Source organism: Cebus imitator, unplaced genomic scaffold (genome assembly GCF_001604975.1).
Source record: "Cebus imitator isolate Cc_AM_T3 unplaced genomic scaffold, Cebus_imitator-1.0 Scaffold1, whole genome shotgun sequence".
Taxonomy (NCBI): domain Eukaryota; kingdom Metazoa; phylum Chordata; class Mammalia; order Primates; family Cebidae; genus Cebus; species Cebus imitator.
In genome coordinates, this window is record NW_016107316.1 from 9,505,382 (window position 1) to 9,526,604 (window position 21,223).

The 21,223-nt window shown below is 40.7% G+C and overlaps 1 protein-coding gene across 2 annotated transcripts in view; it reads left to right on the plus strand.

Annotated features, from left to right (window-relative positions):
* KCNS3 (potassium voltage-gated channel modifier subfamily S member 3) overlaps positions 1-19,151 on the plus strand; it is a 48,221-nt gene extending 29,070 nt beyond the window's left edge. For both annotated transcript variants that reach the window (XM_017526219.2, XM_037737480.1), the window contains exons 2-3: positions 2,826-3,024; positions 17,138-19,151. In XM_017526219.2, coding sequence (XP_017381708.1) covers positions 17,197-18,672 — 1,476 coding nt within the window. In that variant the 5' untranslated portion in view covers positions 2,826-3,024; positions 17,138-17,196 and the 3' untranslated portion in view covers positions 18,673-19,151. The remainder of the gene's footprint in view (positions 1-2,825; positions 3,025-17,137) is intronic.
* The last annotated feature ends 2,072 nt before the right edge of the window (positions 19,152-21,223 follow it).

Sequence of the window (21,223 nt, forward strand, 5' to 3'; positions counted from 1 at the left end):
CTGATTTTGTAGTTTTTGGAGGGCAACCTTATTCCTATGATTATGAGACCTGGGAGAAGGTTGCAGGGAGTCATTCTCACTCATGTGGACTGTCTGCTGTCCATTTGCTTTTCCTTGGGTTCTGTTCCAAGATTGGGTGTCAGATGTCTGGAAGATGACATGAGTCCAACATGCCACTTAGTCATTACTTCTTCCCTCTCAACAATGGAGGCGGTTGTTTGTTCATTTCTGAATGCTGTAGTCAACCCACCAGGAAACGCAGCCGGCCTGGAGGGAAGTATAAGGATGATGCAGAGGGTTATTGTGAAGAAAGGAGGGAACTCTGCAGAGGGTGGCAATACTTGAGTGAGCTTCATATGTTTTCCAGGATTGGGCTGAATCATTCAGCAATATCAGAAACCTGTTCAGTGCTAAGTCACAAACAATGATCTCTTCTTTTGAACAGGCCAACACTGACCGGGCTGGTAGCAACATAAAGAAATGGAAAAACTGGCTGAGATTATTAGGCAGGGATGGGAGAATATGTTGAATGTACACATTTTTCTTTCCCAATGCCTCCTGGCTTGGGTCATGTTCTGCCTACTACCCCGCATCCCTGCTTGACCTTCCCCAACAACTAAGAGGGATCTTGATTTTCCACACTAATTGAACTCAGGCATCTACCTGAGTTTATCTCCTGGCTGTGTTACACCTTAGGTGTAGGACTTTGGACAGATCATTTCTCTGAACCTCAATGTCCCATCTATAAAATGGGAATAATACCACTTACGGTGGCTGAGGACAGAAGAGATGTGTATAAAATTAAAATGATACTTGACTTCTTATGGGTCTCAGATGATGCTAGTTATAATTTTATGTTGAGAAGTCACACTTAGAATGTGAATGCTCTTAGAGGGGTACTAATTTACATAAATTCATAATAAGAGGTATTGTCTGGTATTACATCTTGTCTGAAAATCCAGTTTTTTGGATAGGAATCATGATGGAAAATGGGGCAAGGCAGAGGAATTCTGAGTTTTGTGGGGAGGGAGAGAGAGAGGGACAGCCTGGGATGTCCTTTGTTCATTAGACATGGACGAAAGGCCTACTAGGTACCAGTGCTATAAAAAGGATATACTTGGCTAACCTCCCAGTCTGTCCCTGGGCCAGCCATGACCTTCCTGTGGCAAACCAGTGCAATGAACTTCTCGGCACTGCTTGGGGATTCTTAGAAATGCTGCATAACCTAAATATTGTGTGTGTGTGTGTGTGTGTGTGTGTGTGTGTGTGTGTGTGTGTGTAACTAATATAGTGACATCAAAGCTGTTTGCAGTTAATTACCTCTCAGCCAGATTAATCTTACCTTCCCTTAAAATGTGCTACAGTTGGAAAGGCATCTGATTGAGAAAGGAAGACTACGTGTGTGCTATATCCTTTTATCCAGGCGCAGCAGCAGCTCTGTGTTTCATTGGAATGCAAGGAACTGAGACTGACCCAGTGACATGCTACTGAGAGGCCATGAAGAAAGAGGAGGGAGAAAGGAGAGGAGGAGGAAGGAGAGGAGGAAGAGGAAAGCATGGAGGAGGATGGAGGAGGAGTTTAGCACCTGAATTGATTTCACTTATCGCTGTTGAGATTTCTCTGTCTCCTCTGCTAAGTGTTCCATCTTAGAAGTTCAGTTTGGGTGGAGCTGCATTTTGCTTCTGAATCTTTCTTCGGTATCACCTCTGCCGGAGGTAGGAATTTACCCCTTAGCAAAGTCCAGATGTGCTGAAGGATTGCTCTGCTGTTGTTGGGATGACTTGGAAACCGTGTTCCTATTTCATTCTCCTTTCCTTGCCTCTTGATGTTGTTAGGATGCTATTTACTTGTTTATTTGGTTTTGGACCTGAGAGCTCTTGGTTAAATGAGGGCAGGCACTGCATCTGGTTTATAATCCCAACCCTAAGATGATGCCCAGCAGATCTTAAACCACAGCAAATGTTTGTTTAATGACTGACCTAGCCAGAGGCACTTATTTCATGATTTTTGCTCAGAATCAATATTTTCTTCTTCTTTTTTTCCCCTCCCCCTTTTGGACCTGGTGTTGATTGGAAAACATGAAAATCAATGGATGGATGCTTAGAAGCTAGTACCAGTCTACAGGAATGCATCAGCATGAGGCAAGGCTTACCTGGGTGGAAACTGGAATTTTTTGCTTTTTAAAATTTATTCAGAGAGAGAAACTGAAATTTGGCTTTTTATTTTGTTGTTACAGAACCTTAAAACATCCCCCCAACACACACTTTATACACATAACCACACACAGAAACTGTGTTTGCACCTGAGTCTTTTCTGATCTGTGAAATGTAACTATGGGCAAATAAAGCAAAATTGAATTTGGCTAGGCCTTGAAATCTATTGATTTCAAATTACAGCAGCAGTGTTAATTCTATTATAGCAGTACCATCCAGAAGTAGGATTTTGAAATGCATTAAAATGCATTAATTTAGAAGCTTACAAGTATATCCTTGATGAATTTGCTGGGAGAATAACACTTCTATAAGAAACCATCTGGGAGTAACTGCAGCCCTAATCCTAGTGCCTGGTTTTATCTTTAGATGTTTTAGTGGCCTCTGTCAGTAGAGGAGTTCTAAGACTTTCACTACTATTGAGTACTGAGGATTCGTAAACCTAGTGCGTGTCAAATGCCAGTGATGGTTCCACAAGGGGAAGAGACCACCACCCACCTGCTGAGAATTGGATAGTCTCATCAGCGAAGTGCCCAGAGTGCTGATCCTGAGTTAGAATGTCTTGGGTATATTTCTTCCTTGCAGTTACAGCTTGGCTGATGGTTTTTTCTGCAGGTGAGAGTGATTTTCCAGTGATTGCTTTGGCCTGTATCACCAGAAAACAGGATTCTTCCCTTCTTTTTGGTCACCAAATGCCTATGCGCACCACACATTCCAGTGTGCTGAGAAAAGCAGTTAATAGAGCTTCTTGGATGATGATGGACGTCCCACCAGGCAGGATGAAGGCAGAGCGTGTGGCATCTCCACCTCAAGGGTAAGAGTTGCCATTCTATCTTTTATTTTCTCAAACACCCATTATTTATCAAAGGAAGGCGAGAATGAACCTTACAGTGTAGTGAGAAAGATGGAAGTTAGACACTTCTGATTGTTAAATCCACTGGGCAGTTGGGACATATGACTAAGGGAAGAAAAGTGTTGGTCTCAAAGGATTAGTTTGGAATTATATTAAGGGACACCACTGGCCAGCTTTAGAAAATGCTGTGGTTCAAATTTCTTCCTTCTCCCTTTTTTGACATTTATAGTTCAGACTTCAGAGAGTGACACTACTGTTATTGTGACTAGATTCCATTTGTGTTCATGTTAGCGACTCTGGTTTAAAATGTATGTTGTGGGACTGGAATTGGTCAGAGTCTGGCTCAAGTCACAGAATGGGTAGCTCATCAGATGTACCTGGCCCAGAGACACATCTTTGTTTGAACCACATAATGCTTAAAACATGCTGGATCAATTCTAACTAAACTTGAGATATCCCACATAAAGATCAGGGTTTCCAGGTTCTCCTGGGAACACAAAATAATACTGGGCCTCTGTTCCTAAAAAGGATTCCAGTGCTGAGTAGCCTCTGCCTCTTAGACAAGTGGGGACAGTGCACCACCATCGCCAACCAGCTCAGATGTTTGGCTTGATTGGTCACCGGAAGTATTTAATTTTGCCATGCCTGATCTAGATCATTCTGCTAGCTCATTGACAAAAGCAGTTAATAGCTTTTGTTAATTCTTCCAGATAAAAGCAAGTATCTTTTACTAGATTATGGGCAGCACTTAGCATAAGGGGCTGTAGCTGTGAGAGGATAATACGTAGTCCTTTCCACAGTGGAGCTTAGAGTCTAGAGTAAGCAACGATCAGACTTGTGGGGAGTTAGGAGAATTGTAGAGAATATCGTAATGCCTTGTGATATGTACTAAAATGAATGTGGACACAAGTGGGCTATGGGAGAGGGCGAATACAGTGGGGAGGTAGAGAAGGGAGCACTAATAATTTGGCCTGGGCTCAAATTCTCCAAAACTCCTTCCCCTGGGCAACAGAGCTTTCCCATGACAGACTTCTGTACGTGCATGATTCCATACAACCTGGCTCAGTTGGAGATATGATAGAGTATTTACAGCAGGGTTTGGAGCCCCTCTTGTGGCAAAATCCACATTTTTCCTGTTTCTGTTTGAAAAGCTATCATCTGCGGTTTTTTGCTTTTTACAAAGAGGCAGCTTTCTGGCTGTTTGGCTCACTAAATCACTCAGCCTTCTGAGCAGCGCTCTGCTTGGAGATGAGCTGTGTGAATTACAGAGATCCCTGGAGTTTCCAGAGAGTAGCAGTCACACTAGATACAGATCCAGAGGGAATGAGTACAACTTTAATGCGATTGTACCAGTTGGTGGGAGTAAGAGAGGGGGAGGGAATAGAGGAAGGAAGTGGGGGAAGGTAGAAATACTGTTATATCAATCTTTTATTTTTGGAATACAGTTTTACATGTATCTCGTGCTTTATGTTTTTAAAAGACTTTTACATTTTTAATTTTATCCTCAAGGTGGGTTTATAATCTCCTTCTATAGGTGAAGACTCCACCTGCCCAAGGTCATTCAAATGGGAAGAGGCAGCTTAGAAACAAGTTTTCAGAATCCTACCCTTTCCCTCTTTTGCTAGTTGCCACTGATAATTCAGCATGAATAAGAGGACACATTGTTTTTGTTTTGTAAAGTTCGGCATTTAAATGTGTTCAGTTTATGAATGCTCTGAAATGGAGCAGCCTGGGACCCTGCAGACGATCTGGACCTGTGCCATTGGTGTTTCATCTGGCTGTGGCCCATGCTGTCAGAACATGTCAAGTGCAGGACAAACCTGGGAGGGAGGGAGTTCTCTTGCCTGCCTGTTTGGCCAGTGGGACTCACACTTTACAGCAAGCCTTCCTCAGTGGACTGGGCTGCACCACTTGGAAAGCTACTGGAGGGAATGGCTCCATGTAGGAGCCTCACCATGCTCAGACAATGGTGTAAGAGAAGACTGTTACTGGGGAGGCGCCTGGTAGGAGGGCGCTGAGGAGGAGACATGGCGGTGGATCGAGTTTAGGTTTCCAATTCTGTTTACATTTGCTTGGTTTTATTTTGTATATCCCCGCATGGCATGACCAGAAATTGAATTTAGTATATGACCTACTCTTTAAATAAATCTAAATGAGCTTTCTTTTTAAATTTAATAGAATGAAAGAAAACTCTTAGAAGAATGCTCCAAAAAAGAAGGCAATATTAATGCTGAAAATGGTGTATCTTTTTCTTTGTTGAAAAAGGACTAATGTAGATTTTTGGACATATGGAAGGAAAAAAAAATCTAGGTTTTTATTTACTTTTATGAAATTGATACCAAAAAGCAGTTCTGTCCAGTAAGAAAAATTGGATCTTATTATAATACTTTTATTACTTTTCTGATCAAAGCAGGTGCATTATCAGAGACAGCCATGAGCTTGTGTGTGTGTATGAGTCAGCCTTGAAAAGACACAATTTTGAGATATTTTCTTAGGTGAGTTTGAGAGCATGAAGCAACAAGAGCAGGAAGTGGACCTGGAGAAGGTGAATGAGAGATTAATGGCTTTGAGAAAGCTGCCATTACAGGTGCCAGTTGGAGACAAGTGAGTCAATGGTAGTTTTTATTTTAAGCTGCCAGTCAGTATCGTGGATTTTTGACATCCTTTCCTTCTTTTCAACCTTATAAACACCAAGAGGCACAAGATGGCCAAATACTGTATGTACAGTGTTCTCACCATGAGTGATTTGGGTTGATAGTAGTCAGGAGAATCGATACAGTGAACTTAAGCTTAACTTTAAGAAAAGAATGAAAAGCAGTTGGGTCTTCTACTTTGTGGCCAGTGCCACTGTACCCTCAGATGCACTTGATTTGAGACCCCATGTGTCCTCAGCATGTGAACGTCCATGTCCTTACAGAATGGCTAACAAAATATGCAAATGAGAACATCCGCCAGTCTCTACCTCCTCCCAGTTAAAAACAAACTAACTAACTTTAAATACGCATATTTGAGGCATCATGAAAAGAGCCTGCCCCATAAAAGCAGGACAATATTGGGCAAATTCTGAGCCTCAGATGTCCCCATCTGCAACACAGGAGTCTAAGGTCTACCAATTAGGGCTGTTGGAGGATTAAAGAAAATGATTCATTCACTCACTTACACATACTCATTGCCTGCTAGTGTCTGTGTACTGTGCCAGTTGCTGAGAATAAGAGTGAATAATAGTATATATGAAAGCACTTACCACAGAGTGCATAGCCTGAAAAATGATGCTTAGCAAATTTTTCTTAAAACAGGTTTCTTTTTTTTTTTTTTGAGATAGAGTCTTGCTCTGTCACCCAGGCTGGGGTGCAGTGGTGTGATCTCAGCTCACTGCAACCTCCGCCTCCCAGGTTCAAGCAATTATCCTGCCTCAGCCTCCTGAGTAGCTGAGACTACAGGCGCCTGCCACCACACCTGGCTAATTTTTACATTTTTTAGTAGAGACAGGGTTTCACCATATTGGCCAGGCTGGTCTCGAACTCCTGCACTTGTGATTTGCCCTCCTTGGCCCCCCAAAATGCTGGGTTTACAGGCGTGAGCCACCACGCCTGGCCAAAACATTTTTAACGGAGAATTTTAACATGTACAAAAATAAAATAATACATTAAACTCCTGTATGCCTACCCATTACCCACTGCAACAGTGATTAACTTATAGCCATCCTGCCTTCCCATGTATTATTATGAAATCAATCCCCAATGTTGTGTAATTTTATCAATAAATATTTTAGTATGTATTTCCAAAAGATAAAGATTTTCTTATAAGAACATAATTATATTACTATTGGGACACTGAAAAATTAATGATAATTTTTTTTATGATATCAAGTATCTAGTTGTTTTTTTGTACTAGTTTGTTCTCATATTGCTATAAAGAACTATGTGAGACTGGGTAATTTATAAGGGAAAGAGATTTAATTGATTCAGAGGTCCACATGACTGGGAAAGCCTCAGAAAACTTAATATCATGATGGAAGGCAAAGGGGAAGCAAGTACGTCTTAACATGGTGAAGCAGGAGAGTGAGAGAGAGTGAAGTGGGAGATGCTACACACTTTCAAACAGCCAGATATCATGAGAACCCACTAACAATCATGCAAACATAACAAACAGCAAGGGGAAAACTGCCCCTATGATTCAATCACCTCCCACCAGGCCCCTCCCCTGAGACTTGGGGATTACAATTCGACATGAGATTTGGGTAGGGACACAGAGCCAAACCCTATCAGTTTTCAAATGTTCCTGATTTTATATATATGTAATTATTATTTTAAGCATTTGGCTGGCTAGAATCAGGATCTATACAAAGTCTGTATGTTGGATCTGTTCGATATGCCTCTTATTTGATCTGTGTCGTTTGTCCTGAATGATTTCCCAGCCTTGATTTTGCTGATTGTTCCTCTGTGGTATTATTGAACTCCTCTAAAATATTTATTTTGTTTCAGTAAAATCTAATTATTTTGTTACATTAGGCTTAATTAGTGGGTTTAGATATTGTAACTCTGATCTTTGTTATGAAATTCTCCATCAGTTTTTTTATCTGGATTTTATCAGCCAATGATAATCATTGACTAGATCCATTATTTGCATTGCAAAATGGCAAGATTTTAATTTTACCATTCCTTCTTTACTTATTATCTAGAATTCCTATTTATTTATTAACTTATTTTTATTATAATTTTTAAAAATAATAAATAGAAATGGAATCTCACTGTGTTGCTGAGGCTGGTCTCAAACTCCTGGGCTCAAGTGATCCTCCAGCCTTGGCCTCCCAAAGTGCTGGGATGGAATCCCTTTTTAAATAACAGTATTATTGAGATATACTTTGAGTACAGCAAAAAATCTACCTTTTTAAAAACAGTGTTTAATGCAGTGGTTTTTGGTATATTCATGACTGTACAACTTTCCAATTCCAAGACATCAGCCCCAAAAGAAACCCAAATCCATTAATAGTACCCATCTCCCCTATCCCCAGACCCCAGCAACCGCTAATCTACTTTCTGTTTCTATGGTTTTGACTATTCTGGATATTTCATATAAATGAAATCATGCAATGTATGATCCTTTATTGTCTTTTTTTAGTAGGCTTTTTTCATTAGCATAGTGTTTTCAAAGTTTATCCAGGTAGTAGTGTGTGTCAAAGTCTTCATTTTTTGATGGAGATTTAGATTATCTCCCCTTTTTGGCTATTATGAATAATGCTGCTGTGAACATTACATATATGTTTTTGTTTGAACATATGTTTTCATTTCTCTTGGGACTACACCTAGGAATGGAATTTCTGGGTCATATGGTAACTCTGTTTAACTTTTTGAGGAATGGGCTTAAACTGCTTTCTAAAATGGCTGTACTATTTTTACATTACTTCCAGTGACACACAATGGTGCCACTTTCTCCACAGCCCTGCCAATATCTGATGTATTATAACACAACACTTGTATTATTATTACTTTTTGACTATAGCCATCATACTGGTATGAAGTGGTATCTCACTATAACTTTGATTTGCATTTTCCTAATGTCTAATGATGCTGATCATCTTTTCAAGTACCTTTTGGCCATTTATATGTTTTCATAGAAATGTCTGTAAAATTATTTGCCCATTTAAAATGAGTTTATTTGTCTTTTTATTATTGGGTTGTAAGAGTTCTTTATTCTGGGTACTATATCCTTATCAGATATATGATTTGAAAATATTTTCTTCTATTTTGTGGGTTGTCTTCTCATTTTCTTAATACTTGTGCTTTGCCTTGGTAGTGCCCTTTGATATATATTTTACATTTTGATAATAATTTAATGATTTTTTTCTTTTAGTGTAATTTTAATGTTACATCTAAGAAGCCATTCCCTAACTCAAGGTCATGAAAATTTATGTTCATGTTTTCTTCTAAGAGTTTTATAATTTTAGCACCTATGTTTAGGTCTTTGATCTGTTTAATTTTTATATATAGTGTGGGATACATATCCAATTTAGGTTTTATTTATTTATTTTTTTGCATGTGGCTATCCAGTTGTTCCAATACTGTTTACCAAAAAGACTCTTACGCCTGTTGAATTGTCTTGACACACTTGTCAAAAATCAATCAAAAAGCCCATATGGGCTTATTTTTCAATTTATTCATTGATTTTTGACAATTGTGTCAAGAATTGCTTTGTCAATTACTGAAATTTTAGAATCTTAGAATCAGTTTGTCAATTTCTGAAAAAAGGCAGCTAGGATTTTTATAGGAATTGTATTTAATCTATGAATTAATTTGGAGGGTATTGCCATTTAACAATAGTTAACAAATTAACAAATCTTTCAATCCATGAACATTGGGTGTCTTTCTATTCATTTATTTCTTAATTGTTTTCAACAACATTTTGTAGTTTTCATTGTACAAGTTTATGCCACTTTTGTTAAATCGATTCCCAAATATTTTATTTTTCTGGATGTGATTGAAAATGTAATTGTTTTCTTAATTTCATATTTGTATTTTCTTATTGCTAGTATATAGACAATTTTTTGTATAGCAATCCTGCAATATTGCTGACCTTATTTATTCTAATTTTTTTGTATATATATTCCATAGGATTTTCTATATATTAGATCGTGCCATCTGTGAATAGATATAGTTTAGCTTTTCCTTTTTAGTCTGGATGTATTTTCTTTCTTTTTCTTACCTAATTTCCCTGACTAGAACTTCCAGTACAATATTGAATAGAAGTAGTGGGCTTAGACATTCATGTTTTCTTCTTGATCTTAAGAGAAATGCTTTTAGTCTTTTATCATTAAATATGTTTTTAGCTGTGGGCTTCTCTTAGATGCTCTTTATCAAATTGAAGAAGTTCGGTTCTATTCTTAGTTTTTGAGGTTTTTTTTTAAATTGTAAAAGAGTGCTAGAGCTTTTCAAATGCTTTTTCTGCATCTTTTGAGATGATAATGTTATTTTCATTATTTCTTTAGTATTTACATTACTTTGATTGATTTAGATGTTAAGTTAACCTTAAATTCCTGAGATAAATCCCACTACTCATGGTATATAATTATTTTTTAAATGTTGCTGGATTTGGTTTGCTAATGTTTTGTTGAGGATTTATTCATCTATGTTCATAAGAGATACTGGCCTGTAGTTTTCTTATGGTGTCTTTTTCTAGTTTTGGTATTAGGATAATACTAGCTTCATAGAAGGATCTGGGAAATGTGCCTTTCTTTTCTAATTTTTGGGAGAGTTTGTAAAAGATTGGTGGTGATGGTGGTGGAACTCACCAGTAAAGCTATCTGTACCTCAGCTTTCCATATGAAAATTGTTATAATTGCAAATTCCATATCTTTACTTGTTATAAATAGGTTTATTCAGACTTTCTCTTTCTTCTTGAGTTAGTTTGTGTAGATTATGCCTTTCTAGTGTAAGCAAAAAATAAAATTCTAAGTCCTCCTGACTCTCTGAATGGACCCCTCTTCTAGGCCAAGGGCATTCCAAAATTAACCTGAAAAACTAGTTCAGACCATGATGAGAAGGAGAGTTCAGACATGCTTCATTATACCCTCCTCTCTTTTGAAATTCAGGAAAAGCTTACCAGCATTAACATCAGCCCAAACCTTAGGACTGATGGTACCAACTCTTTAATTCTGATAAGAAACATTTACAATCTATTCTCTCTGAAGTTTCTACCCAGAGGCTTCATCTGCATGATAAAACCTTGGTCTCCCCAACTGCTTATCTTAACCCAGAAATTTTTATTGATTCTAAGTCTTTAGACAATGTATTAGTCTGTTTTCATGCTGCTATCAGGACATACTCGAGACTGGGTAATTGATAAAGAAAAGAGGTTTAATTGACCCACAGTTCCACAGGGCTGGGTAGGGGCGGGGGTCTCATGAAACTTACAATCATGGTGGAAGGGGAAGAGGCATGTCTTACAGGGTGGCAGGCAAGAGAGTGTGGTGAGAGAAGGGAAAAAAGCCTCTTGTAAAACCATCAGATCTTGTGAGAACCCACTCACTATCATGAGAATGGCATGGGGGAAACCACCTTCATGTTCTAATTACCTCTTATCAGGTCTCTCCCTTGACATGTGGGGATTACAATTTGAGATGAGATTTGGGTGGGGACACAAAGCCAGACCATATCATTTCACACCTGGCCCCTCCCGAATCTCACATCCTCATGTTTTAAAACCAATCATGCCTTCCCAACAGTCCTTTAAAGTTTTAACTCATTTCAATATTAATTCAAAAGTCCAATTCCAAAGTTTCATCTGAGACAAAGCAAGTCTCTTCCACCTAGGAGCCTCTAAAATCAAAAGCAAGTTAGTTACTTCCAGGATACAATGGGGGTACAGGCATTGGATAAATGCTCCCATTCCATATGGAAGAAATTGGCCAAAACAAAGGGACCCCATTTGTTTTAGCCCTACAACAAATTGGTCCCAAAGAGGCAAGTCCAAAACCCATCAGGGGAGCCATTAAATCTTAAAGATCCTAAATGATCTTCTTTTATTCCATGTCTCACATCTGGGTCACAGCGATGCAAGAGGTGAGCTCCTACAGTCTTGGGCAGCTTCTCCTGGTGGTTTTGCAAGGTACAGCCTTCCTCCTTGCTGCTTTCATGGACTGGTGTTGAATGTCTGTGGCTTTTCTAGGTATATGGTGCAAGCTGTCAGTGGATCTACCATTCTGGGGTCTGGAGGACAGTGGTTCTCTTCTCACAGCTCCACTAGGCAATGTCCCAGTGGGCACTCTCTGTGGGACTCTAAACCCACATTTCTCTTCTGTACTGCCCTAGCAGAGGTTCTCCATTAGGGCTCTTCCCCTATAGAAAACTTCTGCTTGGACTTCAAGGAATTTCCATACATCCTCTGAAATCTAGGCAGCGGTCTCCAAACCCCAATTTTTACTACTGTCCACCCGCAGGCCCAACACCATGTGAAAGTCACCAAGGCTTGGGGCTTGCACCGTTGAAGCCATGGCCTGAGCTGTACCATGGCCCCTTGTAGCCACAACTGGAGTCAAAATAGCTGGGATGCCCAGTGCCATGTCACAAGGCTGCACAGAGCAGCAGGGCCCTGGGCCTAACCCATGAAACCATTTTTCTTTCTAGGCTTCTAGGCCTATGATGAAAGGGGCTGCTGCCAAGACCTCTGACATGCCCTGGAGACATTTTCTCATGTCTTGGCAATTATCATTGGGCTCCTGGTTACTTATGCAAATTTCTGCAGCCAGCTTGAATTTCTCCTCAGAAAATGGGCTTTTCTTTTCTATTGCATCACAAGGCTGCAAATTTCCCAAACCTCTGTACTCTGTTTCTCTTTTAAACATAAGTTCCAATTTCAAACCATCTTTGTGAATACATACAATGGACTGCTTTTAAGAGCACCCAGGTCACATCTTGAATGCTTTGTTGCTTAGAAATGTTTTCTGCCAGATATCCTAAATCATCTCTCTCAAGTTCAAAGTTCCACAGACTTTTAGAGCAGGGGGAAAATGCCACTAGTTTCTTTGTTAAAGCATAGCAAGAATGACTGTTTGCTCCAGGTCCTAGTAAGCTTTTCATCTCCATCTGAGACCATGTCAGCATGGGCTTTGTTGTTCATATCACTACTAGTATTTTGGCCAAAACTAATAAACAAGCCTCTAGGAAGTGCCAAACTTTTCCACCTCTTCCTGTCTTCTTTGGCATCTGCCAAATGGTTCCAGCCTTTGCCTGTTACCATGTTCCAAAGTTGCTTTCACATTTTTGGGTATCTTAATAGCAGTACCCCACTCTCTGTGTATCAATTTACGGTATTAGTCCATTTTCATAGTGCTATAAAGACATACATGTGACTGGGTAATTTATACAGAAAAGGTGTTTAATTGACTCATAGTTCTGCAGAGCTGGGGAAGCCTCAGGAAACTTACAGTCATAGAAGAAGGGGAACAGAGATGTCCTACATGGTGGCAGATGAAAGAGAATGGTGAGCGAATGAGAAAGAGCCTCTAATATAATAAAACCATCAGATCTTGTGAGAACTCATTCACTATTACAAGAACAGCATGGGGGAACCACCCCCATGATCCAGTCACCTTCTAGCACTTCTCTCCCTTGACACTTGGGGATCACAACTGGAGATGAGATTTGGAGGGAGACACAAAGCCCAACTATATCAGACAGTAACTTAATTCTTCCAGCCAATTGCCAGTCAGAAGATGTTTGAATCTACCTATGGCCTGGAAGCCCCCCACCTTTGCTGCCAGTTTTCTGGACTTTTGGGACAGAACCATTGTACATCTTACATGTATTGATTGATGTCTTGTGTCTTTCTAAATTGTATATAGCCAAGTTGTATGCCAACAACCTTGGGTACATGTTCTCAGGATATCCTGAGGGCTGTGTCACAGGCCATTGGTCATGCATGTTTGGTTTAGAATACCTCTCTTTAAATATTTTACAGAATTCGACTCTTTTTGTTGATGCTAGCAGTTTGTACACTTCATCTAGCTTATCTAATTTGTTGACATACGATTGTTCATAGTATTCCTTTATAGTTCTTTTCATTTTGTAAGGTCAATAGTGGTATTGTACTTTCATTGCTGATTTTGCTAATTTGAATCTTCTCTCATTTTTAAAATTTTCTTTTGTTTCATTTTTGAGACAGAGTCTCACTCCGTCATCCAGGATGGAGTGCAGTAGTGTGATTTGGGCTCACTGCAGCCTCCGCCTCCTGGGTTCAAGTGATTCTCATGCCTCAGGCTCTTGAGTAGCTAGGACTAGAAGTGCATGCCACCATGCCTAGCTAATTTTTGTATTTTTTGTTGAGATGGGGTTTTGCCATGTTCGCCAGCCTGGTGTTGAACTTGTGGCCTCAAGTGATCCATCTGTCATTTAAAAATTTTTAAAAATTATTTTCTTTTATTTTTATTTATTTTTTATTATTTTCTTTTTGTATTTTGTTATTATTTATTTATTTTTATTGCATTTTAGGTTTTGGGGTACATGTGAAGAACATGCAAGATTGTTGCATAGGTACACAAGTGGCAGTGTGATTTACTGCCTTCCTCCCCATCACCTATATCTGGCATTTCTCCCCATGCTCTCTCTCCCCAACTCCCCACCCCCCGCTGTCCCTCCCTTATTTCCCCCAAGAGACCCCAGTGTGTAGTGCTCCCCTCCCTGTGTCCATGTGTTCTCATTGTTCAACACCCACCTATAAGTGAGAAAATGTGGTATTTGATTTTCTGCTCCTGTGCCAGTTTGCTGAGAATGATGGTTTCCAGGTTCATCCATGTCCCTACAAAGGATACGAACTCATCATTTTTGATGGCTGCATAATATTCCATGGTGTATATGTGCCACATTTTCCCTGTCCAGTCTATCATTGATGGGCATTTGAGTTGGTTCCAGGTCTTTGCTATTGTAAACTGTGCCACAATGAACATTCGTGTGCATGTGTCTTTATAGTAGAATGATTTATAATCCTTTGGATATATACCCAGTAATGGGATTGCTGGGTCAAATGGAACTTCTATTTCTAGGTCCTTGAGGAATTGCCACACTGTCTTCCACAATGGCTGAACTGATTTACACTCCCATCAACAGTGTAAAAGTGTTCCTATTTCTCCACATCCTCTCATCTGTCTTATCCTCCCAAAGTACTTTCACTTTTTCTTGATTAGCCTAGTTAAAGATTTGTCAATTGTGTTATTTTAAATGACCAATGGCTTTGTTGTTTTTCTGTTTTTATTGCTATTCTCCATTTTATTTATTTTCACTTTAATCTTTATCATTTCCTTTCTTTTTTTCTCAGCAGGAATTTGTTATCTTGCATACAAACTTGGCTTTCCATAAACACAAGGGGAAAGAAATTCCTTTCTGACTTTTCTGTCCCCTTTAGCAGTGTTACTGTCCGTCCACTTACACAGACTAGAAAACACATCTTCCTTTGGCCTTTCTGCTCCCTTGTCCCTTTTTCTTCAAATCAGTTACCAAATCCTGTAGATTCTATCTTACAAACTTCTCCTGAGTTTATCACTTCCTCTATATGTACTGCCCCTGTGTGTGTCAGTGTCCTTGCCACCATAACCTCTTCTATTGCAGCCCTATCTTTTTGGGCCTGGCTTTTGCTGTGTGCAATTTTCACGCTGCTGTCATTGGCTGCTTTCTAAGTCATAGTCACAAACATAGCTGTGTCCACTTGTTGATTAAGACCCGTTAGTTGTCTTGCTGACAGGATAAAATGTGGATTCTTTGGACTGATGTACAGGTCCCTTCACAATGTGGCTTCTGTCTACCCTTTGATGCCCTCTGGTGGGAATGTCCTTTTCCCTTCAGTTTTGTGGTGTGTTAGTTTGTTCTTACACTGCTATCAAGAGCTACCCGAGACTGGGTAATTTACAAAGATTTAATTGACTCACAGTTCTGTAGGCTGTACAGGAGGCATGGCTGGGGAGGCCTCAGGAAATTTACAATCAGGCCAGCAGGTGAAAGGGGGAAGCCAACATGTCTTACATGGCAGAGCAGGAGAGAGAGTGAAGGGGGAGATGCTACACACTTTGAAAGAGCCAGATCTCATGAGAATTCTATCATGAGACAGCACTTGGGGGATGATACTAAACTATTAGAAATCACCCCCACAATCTAATCACCTCCCACCAGGCCCCCACCTCCAACACACAGGATCACAATTCAACATGAGATTTGGGTGAGGACACAGAGCCAAACCATATCAGGTGGACTTCACTTGAACCTTTGGGGTACATATAACCTCTGCTATGAAGCTTCTCCAGCCAAGGTCAATAATCCCAAAGATGCTTCACCTGCCTCTCGCATAGCATGCCTCATATTGGGTTATTAGATTATAAAGAGGAAGAAGGGGGGGAGTCTATTTCATGGAAAGAGCATGGACTTTGGAATTAATTCAATCTGGGTTTAAATTTTGGCTCTACCATTTACCTGTTATGTAATCCTGGACTCAACCTAAAGAGGCTGAGAACAGTACCCATTTTTCTATCCAGCTTCCGTATAGTGTTGGAAGGACTGAATGACATAATGTGTAAAGGCATCTAGTAATATCTGGTGGGGACTCAGGATACGATGGTCTCCTAGTTTTACTTGCATCATCTGCTCTGAGGAAGCATCTTTGCAATTGGGTGATGGTCAAAAGCAGTAATTTTCTTGCTGAGAAATGGATCTGATGCATCCTGATTAGTGTCAGATTTAAAAACAGGCCACATGCTCAGCCAGTATAGACAATCTGTGGAAAGATAATTATAGATTAGGGCCACATGGGAACTGTCTGTGAGGGGAAGGAGGTGGGAGCAGAGGGCATTTGTGTCAGGAAACTGATAGTGCAATTATCATAAAGAGGTTTTCTCAAGTTGGATTCTTTTCATGTGGATGTACCTGAAACACCATCCCATGAAGTGTAATGATATCTTTAAGATATAAAGTACTTAAGGACAGGGAGATAATTATATCCTCTTGATTGTCCACATCCAAACATAGGGAGTAGGGCTTTCTCTTAAAGGACTAAAACACTGGTGCACAAAGGGAAACTCACATCCTAAGAGCTGAGCAGAGTCCCATGTGATGTGTATGCTGGGGGCATGACCAAGCCTCAGGGATGGGGAGTGATGAGCTTCAAGCCTGGCAGCAACAAACCTGTCACATCTGAATTGAGTTTTCCTAAACATGAAGAGCCTGTGTTTGAGTCTCTGGAGATGCTTATATTGTGTAAGTGATCTAAATTGCATTGTATTTTGCGGGGGCAAGGTTGGGAGGTACAGCTTGGATGCTTAACAAACAGAGAAATGGTAATTAAGGTTCATAAAAATTCTATTGCCATCTTTTCCTCTTTCCTAAAGAAAATGGATCCCCCAAAACCTAAGTTTTTGGGGAAAAATCTGTTTTGTGTTGATTTTCTTCTGATCAAAACACATAATAATGTATTCATTTTTATTGCATTTCCTGCTTTGCTTTTGATGTAGCCCATCATCCTGGAAAGGGCAGATTAAAAATAAGCTTGGCTGGGCACGGCAGGACAGAGTGCTAATATCATCTTGTGCTCCTTCCAGGTGCAACGTGATCTTCCTCGTCTCCCTCCGCAGCCAGCACTCTGCCTCCTGTATCCACCATGGTGTTTGGTGAGTTTTTCCGTCGCCCTGGACAAGACGAGGAACTTGTCAACCTGAATGTGGGGGGCTTTAAGCAGTCTGTTGACCAAAGCACTCTCCTGCGGTTTCCTCACACCAGACTGGGGAAGCTGCTCACTTGCCATTCTGAAGAGGCCATTCTGGAGCTGTGTGATGATTACAGTGTGGCTGATAAGGAGTACTACTTTGATCGGAATCCCTCCTTGTTCAGATATGTTTTGAATTTTTATTACACGGGGAAGCTGCATGTCATGGAGGAGCTGTGCGTGTTCTCTTTCTGCCAGGAGATCGAGTACTGGGGCATCAACGAGCTCTTCATTGATTCCTGCTGCAGCAATCGCTACCAGGAACGCAAGGAGGAAAACCATGAGAAGGACTGGGACCAGAAAAGCCATGATGTGAGTACTGACTCCTCGTTTGAAGAGTCGTCTCTGTTTGAGAAAGAGCTGGAGAAGTTTGACACACTGCGATTTGGTCAGCTCCGGAAGAAAATCTGGATTAGAATGGAGAACCCAGCGTACTGCCTGTCTGCTAAGCTTATAGCCATTTCCTCCTTGAGTGTGGTGCTGGCCTCCATCGTGGCCATGTGCGTTCACAGCATGTCGGAATTCCAGAATGAGGATGGAGAGGTGGATGACCCGGTGCTGGAAGGAGTGGAGATCGCGTGCATTGCTTGGTTCACTGGGGAGCTTGCTGTCCGGCTGGCTGCTGCTCCTTGTCAAAAGAAATTCTGGAAAAACCCTCTGAACATCATTGACTTTGTCTCCATTATTCCCTTCTATGCCACGTTGGCTGTAGACACCAAGGAGGAAGAGAGTGAGGATATTGAGAACATGGGCAAGGTGGTCCAGATCCTACGGCTTATGAGGATTTTCCGAATTCTAAAGCTTGCCCGGCACTCAGTAGGACTTCGGTCTCTAGGTGCCACACTGAGACACAGCTACCATGAAGTTGGGCTTCTGCTTCTCTTCCTCTCTGTGGGCATTTCCATCTTCTCTGTGCTTATCTACTCTGTGGAGAAAGATGACCACACATCCAGCCTCACCAGCATCCCCATCTGCTGGTGGTGGGCCACCATCAGCATGACAACCGTGGGCTATGGAGACACCCACCCAGTCACCTTGGTGGGGAAGCTCATCGCCAGCACATGCATCATCTGTGGCATCTTGGTGGTGGCCCTTCCCATCACCATCATCTTCAACAAGTTTTCCAAGTACTACCAGAAGCAAAAGGACATTGATGTGGACCAGTGCAGTGAGGATGCACCAGAGAAGTGTCATAAGCTACCTTACTTTAACATTAGGGATATTTATGCACAGCAAATGCACGCCTTCATTACCAGTTTCTCTTCTGTAGGCATTGTGGTGAGCGATCCTGACTCCACAGACGCTTCAAGCATTGAAGACAACGAGGACATTTGTAACACCACCTCCTTGGAGAATTGCACAGCAAAATGAGCAGGAGTGTTTGTTCCTGTTTCTCTTATCCTTTCCTGACATTAGGTTAATACAGCTTTATAAACCTCAATGGGTTTGTTAAAATCATTTAATTCTCAGGGTGTACCTTTCAGCCATAGTTGGACATTCATTGCTGACTTCCGAAATGATAGAATTGTCTTTATTTTTCTCTGTGAGGTCAATTAAATGCCTTCTTCTGAAATTTATTTTTTACAAGAGAGAGTTGTAATATGGTTTTGGAATATAAGATAAACGGTATTGGGTAGGGTTTTTGGCTACAGCTTATGCATCATTCTGTGTTTGTCATTTACTCACATTGAGCTAACTTTAAATTACTGACAAGTAGAAATCAAAGGTCCAGCTGACTGAGACTACATGCATGTAAGATCCACAAAATGAGACAATGCATGTAAATTCATGTTCATGTTCTAGACTTGGAAATTAGGAGCTTAATAAACTTCCTAATTCAGTATGGAGAATGTCTTGGTTGTATGTTTTTATGTTGAGTAACTATATTTTAGTATGTTTAGGATTGGTTTGGAAGAAAAATGTTCTTTTCGGAATATCAAGAGCTCAAGAGCCCTTCCTTTGTTTTCTTTTTTCTTTTCTTTTTCTTTCTTTTTTTTTTTTTTTTTTTTTTTTTTTTTTTTTTTTTTTTTTTTTTTTTTTTTGGAGACAGAGTCTCACACTGTTGCCCAGGCTGGAGTACAGTGGTGTGATCTCCACTCACTGCAACCTCTGCCTTCCAGGTTCAAGTGATTCTTCTGCTTCAGCCTCCTGAGTAGCTGGGATTACAGGTGCCTGCCACCATGCCCAGCTAATTTTTTGGTATTTGTAGTAGAGACCAGGTTTTATTATGTTGGCCAGGCTGGTCTAGAACCCCTGACTTTGTGATCTGCTCACCTCGGCCTCCCAAAGTGCTGGGATTGCAGGCATGAGCCCCTACACCCGGCCCCTTCCTTTATGTTTTTGAATTTTGGGTATGTACCAAGCATATGCTAGCTCTTTTTTCAGTAGACTTGATGGTAATTGGCAGATAGAAAAACATGTCCATGACGAAATTGTGCTGTCCAGCATAAATTGATTAAACATGTAGGTGTTTGGGACACACTTAAAATTGGCATATATGAATGAAGCATGTATTCTTACAGCTATTTCTTCAGTATATATTTTGAATTTTATAATAATTTATATTGCTAGGGCAAAATCTCATTACCTAAAAAATACTGCAGAGCAGAGTAAATCTACACATTCAGAGGCTGGGATATTTTCAGTTGAATGGAAGAAGGGAGAAATGTTGTACAAACACACAGATGTGATTCATTATGACCAGAGGAGTGAAACTTAAATCTCTAGAAAAAGCTATGCCAGCAGCTATAAAATGAGCCAACATTTTCCAATAGCTGTAGAGATGGTAATTTCTGCATCTCATGTAGAAACTTCCCACAAAGAAGGAAGACATATATATGCATTTTCAGACAGTGGCAGAGCAATTCTATCCCATGTGGAGAGAACTTAGCTAAAGTGTTAATTTTGGCGATGTATGGAGACTCTCACACATGCTGTCATGGGCTGGTTATGGGATTCTTTACCTGAAGTCTTTCCAATGGAAGAGCCACATGGATTTGTTATGTTTGTAGATGCATTTCATTGAAGAAGGACGTTATCAGATACAGGTAACTCTTTGACTCATCACTCTTCTTAATGTTTCTGTGACTTCTGAGATGGATATAACTAAACAGGGCTTATGGCCACTTTTAAATCTGGAGGTTTATATTTCCTTTCCTGATCCAGAAATCAGACACATTTGTTTACAGAGTCTGATTTTTAGAATGCCCCCTGAAGCTGCAACAGACTCTGAGGGTCCATCCTTGAGGATACTGCATGGCAGACACAGCAGAAACTGTGGCTCAGAGTTTCTGCTCAGAAATGTCTGTTTGCTGGTGCAAGTAGAGTAAGGGGAGATTTGCCAGTCGGCTCTGTGTAGGAACTGGGTTTCTGCCTGTGTCTCATATTAATTGCTAGAGAGCACCTTGCCGTGTGGCAGGAGTGGTCGTGTGGCTTCCCTTTGGGCTTGGCTGGCTGCAAACCCTTCCCCCCAGTCCCTTCTCAGCCTGGTCCCTGCCGTACTCTTCAGTTAGAATCCCTGCCACATCCCTACCACGAGTTGCAGTCCCTTGTTGTATTTATGTTAGCCTCCCTGAGCTTCCCCACCACCCACACAGGACTCCTCTTCTTCATTCCCACATGGTGACATGCTGGGTTCCTGCTTTCTCCAAGGCTTGAGTCAGTGGCTGAAAGCACACTGGAGGGATGCTGGCTGGTCCACAACTGAGGCACTGCCTGTTTTTGTGTTGATTGATCCTGGGCATCGGGGTTTGTTTGTGGGAGACCCAACCACTTCATAGAGTTTTATCCTGTAATTCTTTCCTGTTCTTTGTTCCTGTCCTGTGACCGCTTTTTCTCCTTCCAGTTCCTCAGATTTGTTTTCATCCATAGCAGTTCTTAATGGCGGTTTGGAAGGCCACTGATTTCCCTAGGCACCCGTCCC